Source organism: Onychostoma macrolepis, chromosome 05, assembly GCF_012432095.1.
Source record: "Onychostoma macrolepis isolate SWU-2019 chromosome 05, ASM1243209v1, whole genome shotgun sequence".
NCBI classification, from domain to species: Eukaryota; Metazoa; Chordata; class Actinopteri; order Cypriniformes; family Cyprinidae; genus Onychostoma; species Onychostoma macrolepis.
The window spans coordinates 18,652,891-18,661,660 of record NC_081159.1 but is presented as its reverse complement, the minus strand read 5'-3'; the positions used below and the strand labels follow the sequence as shown (position 1 = coordinate 18,661,660).

Below are 8,770 nucleotides of genomic sequence, written 5' to 3'. Positions count from 1 at the left end.
CCTTTATATTGGTGGCGTCACACAACACCGGCCTTTTCCATTTTTGCTTTTGTGGTGAAGGTGCAACACTTTTCGGTCGTCCCGAACCCGGGTTCATCCGACACCCTCACCAATTCAAATCGAACTGAGCTCAACTTCATCTGATACACCATGCCTCCTAAATTCGACCCCACCGAGATAAAAATCGGTATGTCTGGAATACGGTAACCGTTTGACGGATTTCTGATTAAGTCTGAGCGGCCATGTCTGCGCCTTGGCCTCTCGCGTGCTGGGACTAATAAATGAGTAGAAAGGTAAAACTACAGAAAAGTACCAAACGGTATCGTTTCGTTGAACCATTTCAAGCTGAATATGTGTCCATGCAACATTTAAGATATGTGTAGTTTATCCTAGAGGCGTGTAATTTGAATGCTATCTATAGCATTTTGACGATGTGTAGCTTCTCTGTGCATGTGGCGTTGTGAACGATTCGATTTGACGTTGTGTATATATATATATATATATAACACAGAAACCCGTGACTTTGTGGTCTTTGATAAAATACTCGTTTCTTGCAGTAGTTTCACAACAGCACTCCGGATAGAAAGATCGCGCGCTTTCACGTGCTGTTGTAAGGGCGTCTCGCACGTGGACAGAACTGAGCTGAAGCTATAATGGTTAGATATTTTAGTGTTAATTCACCCAAAAACGAAATTTGTCATTGATTACTCACCCTCACGTCGTTCCAAACCCGTAAGTCTTTCGTTAATCTTCGGAAAGCAAATTCATGTTTTTGATGAAATACGAGCGCTCTGAGACGCTCATTAAAGTAATGCAATTAACGTTACCACGTTGATGGCCCAGAAAGGGGTTTATTAAAATGGTCAATGTGAAAAAAGTGGTTCAACCGTAATTTTGTAAAACTATAAGACTACTTTGTGTAACGTTTTGGCACAAAAAGTGACCAGCAGGTGAGGTCAGAGTGTAGCATTTGCAATGCAACTTGTTTTTACCTATCCAGAATGTAGATGCGTGAACCAGTTAAACTTTTAGAGGACCAGTTAAACCTTTTGAAAGCTTACCACTAAAAAAAAAAAAGTTTAGTAACAGTGCATATCTGAGGCTGGGAGCCGAGTAATCGTTTTTGCCACCAGTGTGATGTCTGTTAGTGTGGTGGTGCCTTGACATGCTCTTCTCGAACCACAACAGCATGTTACAGGGTTTTAGTATTGATCCCAACTAGAACATGCTATAAAGAATAGATTTGAAGTAATCCTGCACAGGCCTGTCTGTTTCACATCAGCCAGGTGCGAGTTATTTCCATAGCCACTTGCTGAGCTTCGATGAATGATGCTTAGTGCTGGAAAGTGTTTGTTCATTTAGGGGTTTTCCCCCCTGCAACGTTTAGAAATAAGATCACTCTGTGATGTCTTACAATCTAAAAGTTCTTTAATGAAAGTGTAGTAATTCTAGTAACAAAAAAGTGCGCTAACACTAACTTTTTTATTTTCTTTCTAGTGTACATGAGATGCACCGGTGGAGAGGTTGGTGCCACTTCCTCGCTGGCCCCCAAAATCGGACCTTTGGGTCTTGTAAGTATAGCTATCATTGTTCAGATTGTATTGTTCGATCCTATTATCTATATCATAAGCCCCCCGCCACGGTCCTAGTCTTTAAAAGTGACTTTGAACAATCCAGTGGAGGTTTATAGTGACCCATCCAATGGAAGCAGGGCATCCCCCAAACCCCCCAGCCTAATGGCTACTCTGCGCCAAAAGGCTTGGAACAAACCAGTTGTGTTGCAGCACATTTACATTCATCCATGCTGTATGCTCATCTTTCGTTCTCTATTCTTTTTCTCAGTCCCCTAAGAAGGTGGGTGATGACATCGCAAAGGCAACCGGTGACTGGAAGGGCCTGCGAATCACTGTGAAACTGACCATTCAGAACAGGCAAGCAGCGGTAAGCCCTTGAAGTATTTCAGCCTCTATATTGGCTCCTGTGGACATCTAGCCTGTAGATGTTTACAGGTTTTGTTGTTGCTTCAGATTGAGGTGGTGCCATCAGCCTCCGCCCTCATCATCAAGGCGCTGAAGGAACCTCCCCGTGACAGGAAGAAGGTCAAGAACAGTAAGTAACTTTTTACCCCACCTCGATACTGTTAGAGGAATCAGGTCTTTGTGGGTTCTGGCCTTTTGTAGTTATTGACCGTAAGCCTCCCGCCACTGTGCTTGTCTGTAAAAGTGACTTTGTACTGCCAAAGGAAGGCTAATAGTGACCCAGCTCTAGGAAACAGGGCTGCCCAACTTAATGGGTGACTCTGTGCCGAAAGGTCTGGAACAAGTTCTGTTGCGTTTCTTGTTGGCCAGAATGTTGTATGATGCACACTGCCTTTCAGAAGTTTGTGGTCTGTAAGAATGAACTTTTTTTTTTTTTTAATTCAGCCTGGATGCATTAAATTTCTAAGTGACTGTAAAAATCACTTTTACAGTAGTTTTGAAACCAGATGGCACACAATTAACAACAAAAAAATTGACATATCTTATGCGAATAGACAAATATATGCAAATTACTGCTAAATTATTTGCTCAAAACACAAGCTCCTTGACGTTTCAGTACAATTGAATCCAGCTAGGACGCATTCAAGTTTTTCAAAATGTTACACAAGTTTTCAGCATGAGAGACTTGTGCTTAAAATGTTTACAAGTCTCACCAACCCCGAACTACTGAAAGGTAATGTACATGGTCTTAGTTTATTAGCATATTCTGTATGTCCTGATGTTTGTTTTCTTTTGTAGTTAAGCACTCTGGAAGCGTTACTTTCGACGAGATCGTTGGCGTTGCCCGTGTCATGAGGCCAAGATCTATTGCCAGGGAACTTAGTGGTATGTATTTTAAGAATTTATGAGTGGTATTTATCAATCAGCCTCCCGCCACTGTGCTAGTCTGTAAAAGGGACTGTGTACTGTCCAGAGGAGGCTAATAACAACCCAGCTTTAGGAAGCAGGGCTAATCAACCCTGTGGTTAACCCTGTGCCAAAAAGACTGGAACATGCATTATAACCATGTATGAATGAGTTGTTTTTATTTAGGTGACCGTACAAACTGATTTTGTTCTGTTTCTCAGGTACCATTAAAGAGATTCTTGGCACAGCTCAGTCTGTGGGCTGCACCATTGATGGTCGCCCTCCCCATGATGTCATTGATGACATCAACAGTGGCAAAGTTGAATGCCCAACTGTAAGTATTAAATGCTTTATGCTTTGGATTAAATTTTATTATTTTACTTCCTGGTTTTAACTGTGCATTTTCTTTCTTGCAGGAGTAAAAAGAGGATTGAAGACTAAATAAAACCATGAAAATGACAAGTCAAAGTGTGTTGATTTCTTTCAGTGGTTGTTAAACCGGTATCAATTCACTTTTTTTTTTTTCCTCCTCTGAAAAAGAATCGGTTTTATATAATCACATTTTAACTTAAACACTCCCAATTTCTGTTGAAGTTTATAAACGAGCAGCATTGTCAATGACAGCAAAAATACCAGAAGACACATCCAAGATGATATGGGGGACCTTTGAGTCAAAGGCCACGTACACACTGCAGTTAAATTTGTTTGTCTGTTCACCTTTTGCTCAATCACGTTCTGTACACAATTCACTAAAATATGGGAGTGACAACTGTAACTTCTGAAAAATACAGGTAATGACAATCGCATTAACAAATTCTATGCAGTGTTTTCGGAACTGAACAACTAATGACATTTGAATGTGAAAAGTCTTAACTCGGCACATTGCGACACGAAACTAGCTGTGCTCATAAACCCTGCGGTAGTGTCAGTGTTGCTAGATCTTCATATCAACAAACAAGGACAAGCACAAAAAACAAACACCCAAATGCGTTTAACAAAAATAATCTCATATCTGCGACAGACCACTTTATTAACTCTAGTCTTCATGATATAGCCTAAGCCCAAACAACATGCCTGAGGGTGCTTGCAAATGAGGACATGGCAACACTGCAGGACAGAGCTCTAAAGCAGCCTCCTGAACTTATATAAAAAGCACAGCAGTTTAGTTAAAATCGACGAGTCTTTAGCCAAAAAATGACTAACGGCTAATTTTAATATTTTTTTATTTACTCTCGCGATATGACAATGTTGCTGTGGTTACAAATGCAGGAGTGACTGCTGTTCCATACACACAATGATAATTTACGGGACTCACTCCCGCATTTAAATGCAGTTGTCACTCCTGAAACTTGCAGTGTGTACATGGCCAAAAAGTACTTCACTGGTTATGAGTGGAATATATTGCTGTCTCTAAGGAGTACCATATTTTGGAGCTACAAACTGGCATGGTATAAGTGTTTCACAACAGCAGAAACTTTGTTTACAAAATGTTTGAGTACTTCAAGCTGCTCACCTTTAATTCCTCATCTTAAATCATTAACAAGCATCACATTTTTCCCATTTCTTGACTCCAGTAAGAGTACATTTATTTGTTTAAAACTCTGTGGGTATCACTGTGTTATGCATAACTGATTAAAGTGAAATTTCTCTTGAAATATACCTCACTGTATTCAAAGGAGCTCTCAGCAGGAAAGTTGCTACAATTGTTTTTGTACAGTTGCTCAATTTCATAAAGTGAAACCTTTGTATTCAGTACCATAGGCTTGTCCTTGTCCCACCATTAATGTGGAAACTATTATTTGCCATGGTTGATGGAAACCGGGTCGGACTGAACAAATAAAAAAAAAAAATCCTGCTTGCTCTCAGTTCTCCACATCCTCTTCCTCTCCTTCATTCTCTCCCTCCTGCTCATCATCCATGTGCTCGTCTTCCTCTTCATCTCTACTCTTGTCGTTCTCATCTATGCTGTTCTTCTTCTCCTTGTCCTTACGTTTTTGCTCAGATGCCTCCTTCTTGCCTTTTTGACCTTTCTTGTAAGCTGCAACATCAGCACATAAACCAGTTACGCACATAAACCAGTTACACACATTAAATATGTCAGATGCTTTTAAAAGTTCACATCTCTGGACCTGAAGTCTTTGGTTTTATATAGCATTTACCTTCAAGTGCTTCCCGCAGTGGTTGCAAGAAACGCTCAAACTCCATCTCCTCCATAGCTGACATCACATCTCCAGCGTTGAGTGTCTTCCTTTTTGCTTTCATAGCAAAATTGTTTGCACTGGTGTAAACAAAACAGTGGAGGTTACACTTGGGTAGTTGCCAGAGTACAGCTTCTCATAACGAAACAAAACGTCTGACTTACCAAGATGTTGCATAGAGAACGAAAACACTGGCTGCTTGAGATATCGCTCTTCGTGCCTCCTTGGAGACGTTAACTCCATCTGGCAACTAAACACGAAGACAGGTTGACTGCATATTAATAAAAACAATATGACTGAAAAAGACAATTCACTTGACACTTTAACTTCTATGGTTTTCTCTTTAGCTGCTTTTCGGCTATTTAAAGCGAGCTATTATAGCATTATATTATATAGCACTGCTACATAATAACTAGCTGTGTGATGACACTTACTGCCTCCTTTATAATCCGCGTGATGACAGCATTGGGAAGATTGAGGTCCTCTGGTCTCTCGGCCATTACACTGAATACACACTTAAAAGAGATGCAACACGACGGTGTAATGTATTTTGTTTAATATTAACCGAATTGTGTTGATTAACATGCGTGATCTGATGTCAAACTGAACAACCGCGAAAACTTTGTGTTAGCTTAGCCGTCTAACTTATCTGAGAGTGAATTGGCACCAACTACAATCTAAAACGATTTAAGTGCGTTAAATAACGAATTTCGTTACCTTAAATATGCGTTAGATGAAGTATCCGCAAACCAATTCCCTACAAAACAAGCGAATACGGACAAAAGCTAGTGTGCTTCAGTGTTCTGCAGCCCGCTTGATCATCCAAACCCATGCGTTAACCTTTCACCTCTCACTGCTCTGCCCCGCCAACCAATAGCCGTTCAGCTATCACGTCAATTTGTAGTGGTTTCATATTAAATGGCACTTTTTCGTTTGACCTGTAATATAAATTACACTGAATACCTCAAATGTGAATTTCAAAGTCCCTTTGTTTTTGTTTTGTTTTTTTAAGGCGCTATCATTAAATTACTACGACGGTTCACATCCTGGTAGCAGTTGTAGTCCTGTCAGTGTGTAGTCCTTAATTTAGCATACGTTCAGAAAAAAGAAAAAAAAAGTCACTGTGGTTTAGACTTTTATTTGAGTCATGAACTGAAAATTTCTCTTCTAAAAAATATAGGGAATTCCCGAAGATCCCCAACATTTTAGTTTATATGGGTTTTTCGATATGAAAAAATGCATATGGTTTATTGAAGTAAAACGGGGGAAAACAATTTTGCTGTTTCAGTGGTTGATTTCAGTTGGCTTGTGGGCTGTTGTTTTTGGGCCACTTAGCAACATTTAGATGGCAATTCTATTTATCTGCAACTCAGATCGTGTGAAGAATAAACTCAGAATGTCAGAATGGACCTCTGTACAAAGTGAACATTTTGTTTTTCTTTACAATTCTCCCTCTTGCTCATTTTATTTCAAAACAAGTCCACATGAATAATGTGTTTATTTTCATATTAGTGGGACTTTCTGATTCATGTGCAGTGGTCACGTAGCAATACAGTGCAACTGCTCAATTTACACGGAATGTAAAGTAGTAATTTCATGGTCTTGCAAGTGCGTTTGTTAATGTTCTCAAATCATCTCCATTTATAGCATATGCTTCAAATGTTTGAGAGTATTGCTTGCGTGAGAATAAATGTGAAACATGACACATTGCTTCGCTGGACCAGAAGCAAATAATGGAAAATAAATAAATAAATACTATTTAAAAAGTTTTTTCATCACATAGCATCACATTTTCCTGATTAGCCTAAAGTATCTATCTAATCTAGATATACATTTTCTTAAAAGTGGAAAATTGTTTGGCTACATATGATTAATGGTTAGGCTTTGTGAAATAAAATGGATTTATAAATAAATAAATTAGTGTATAAAGCATATTTTCTCGTCTCCATGTGTGGTCCCCCTGAAATAGTATAGTACACTATTGCATGTAGATTTTTCCATAATGAACAGACACATAAAAGTGAACTGCTGGTGGGCGTGGCTTTTTTACATCTTTATCACACTTTAATGTCTGCCATACAGTTGTGTCAACCTCAATTGTGGTAAATGGCAAAGACTTTCCATGACATTTTTCCCCACTTTCTTTGATGCTCATCAAATGTGTTGAGGTTAGCTTCACATATTAGCTCACAAAGCAATTAACATCTAACACCATGTAGTCTTTTTATAGAGATTGGTAAAGTTTCATTCTTTTTCTTTGCCCTCTGGCAATGATGTCATTCAAATGCTCATGTTTTAAATGACATCTTTAGCTCTGAATATGACTTAGCATGGCTGCAGTTTACAATACTAGCTCGTGAACCGAGTAGGTGTAGAGTTTTGATTAATTAGGATAAACCAGACTTAATAACAGGGATCTAATTCAGTCTAACGAAGGGCATCACGTTTAACAATGTTATTCTGGGTCTTAAATGAGGTCAAAGTTTAGTCTTCTAATACCACAAATCATATATTTGAATTTTCCAATGGAATGCTCTCTTTATCAATGGGAAATCATTAGATAAACACTAACATTCCTGCATCTGTACACCTGAATAACATTTAGGACTGATAGATATGGAAAAATGTGGAAGTGATTTTGGTATCATGGCGGTAGTGACAGCAACACCAGGTGTCACTAATAATACTTCTCTCTCATATAATTAAGACCATCTCTATTGTAGGAATAATTGTTAATTAGTCAATTTTCTTTCCCTGCTTATAGGCCTTCAGTGTCAGATTCCCATGAAATTCAACAGGAAAATGCTGGTTGTCAATAACTTTGATCAAAAACACAATAATTAAAGCAGTCTCTCACCTCCGAAGCAACAGTCTCCTTCATTTTGATTTTCTAAACAAAACAGGAGCAAAAAAATTATTTAAAAAATGCATAGTAATCAACTGAACTGTATTATGTGACATGTAAACTATTTACATTTCCAAATTATTTCTATTAAATTTGTACGTGTAGCTGTTACTCAACCTTCAGATATTGATGCAGACATGCAGTTTATTTTTTCCAGTTATTTTCATGACTAGAGCTGGATTTATTATTATCATTTTTTATTAAGACAGCAGCATAATGCTACATGGGACTTCAAGAAGAATTCAAAAGTAAAATATGTTTCTCAACTATTCAGCAGTAATTTTTTTTTTTTTTTCATTTTTTGTAGTTAGATATAAGCAACTGGAGCCACCTTTTGTCACATCCTGCGTTATAAGGAACAGAGACTAAAGCTTGTTTTTTATAAAGGGTGATGTGTAATTGTTGCCGTTGCTTTTAACCAGTTGATCATGACTTCATTTAAGAGTCTTTAGGAGTTTCCTGAAATAAATTACTAAATTAAATCCATTTTAGTATCTGGATTCCACAATAAAATCCATTGTCTCACAAATTCAGATGACTAATACAGTGACAAAAATAGGGAAGGGTATAGGCTTGGTCAGATTTTTGGTCAGGATTTTAAACCGCAAAACTGTTGTTTTAATTAAATGGAAATTTCCAACAAGTATATACATGTTGTAAATAAATGCTGATGACAAGTTTAGTTGTGCTAAACTTGGCCAATCATGTACCAAACTCCTCAGACATTTTCTTGAGAAGTGTGTTTCCATGAGTTCAGCAAATGTGTTACAACCAATATTTGT

At 38.2% G+C, this 8,770-nt stretch overlaps 2 protein-coding genes and 2 non-coding genes across 5 annotated transcripts; 3 read left to right on the top strand and 1 right to left on the bottom strand.

Moving 5' to 3' along the window:
- Positions 1-28: 28 nt before the first annotated feature.
- rpl12 (ribosomal protein L12) lies at positions 29-3,347 on the top strand. Of its 2 annotated transcripts, none has more exons than XM_058775658.1 (7): positions 29-187; positions 1,498-1,571; positions 1,843-1,941; positions 2,028-2,109; positions 2,778-2,864; positions 3,107-3,219; positions 3,302-3,347. In XM_058775658.1, exons 1-7 carry the CDS (start codon positions 151-153, stop codon positions 3,305-3,307), a joined length of 498 nt encoding a protein of 165 aa, XP_058631641.1. In that variant the 5' UTR covers positions 29-150; the 3' UTR covers positions 3,308-3,347. The 2 variants fall into 2 exon arrangements, with proteins under 2 accessions (XP_058631641.1, XP_058631642.1); XM_058775659.1 differs by having other exon boundaries at positions 153-293.
- LOC131541784 (small nucleolar RNA SNORA65) lies at positions 2,198-2,324 on the top strand. Its single transcript, XR_009271594.1, has one exon. It is a non-coding gene; the product is annotated as a small nucleolar RNA SNORA65 (small nucleolar RNA).
- On the top strand, positions 2,909-3,035 carry LOC131541783 (small nucleolar RNA SNORA65). The gene has a single exon (XR_009271593.1). It is a non-coding gene; the product is annotated as a small nucleolar RNA SNORA65 (small nucleolar RNA).
- Positions 3,348-4,091: 744 nt separating the features above from the next.
- On the bottom strand, positions 4,092-5,976 carry pole3 (polymerase (DNA directed), epsilon 3 (p17 subunit)). The gene is made up of 5 exons (XM_058775660.1): positions 5,801-5,976; positions 5,518-5,598; positions 5,248-5,333; positions 5,045-5,163; positions 4,092-4,923 (listed from the first exon to the last, which is right to left on the bottom strand). The coding sequence occupies exons 2-5, from the start codon at positions 5,581-5,583 to the stop codon at positions 4,748-4,750; spliced, it is 447 nt and encodes a 148-aa protein (XP_058631643.1). The 5' UTR covers positions 5,584-5,598; positions 5,801-5,976; the 3' UTR covers positions 4,092-4,747.
- Between the last annotated feature and the right edge of the window lie 2,794 nt (positions 5,977-8,770).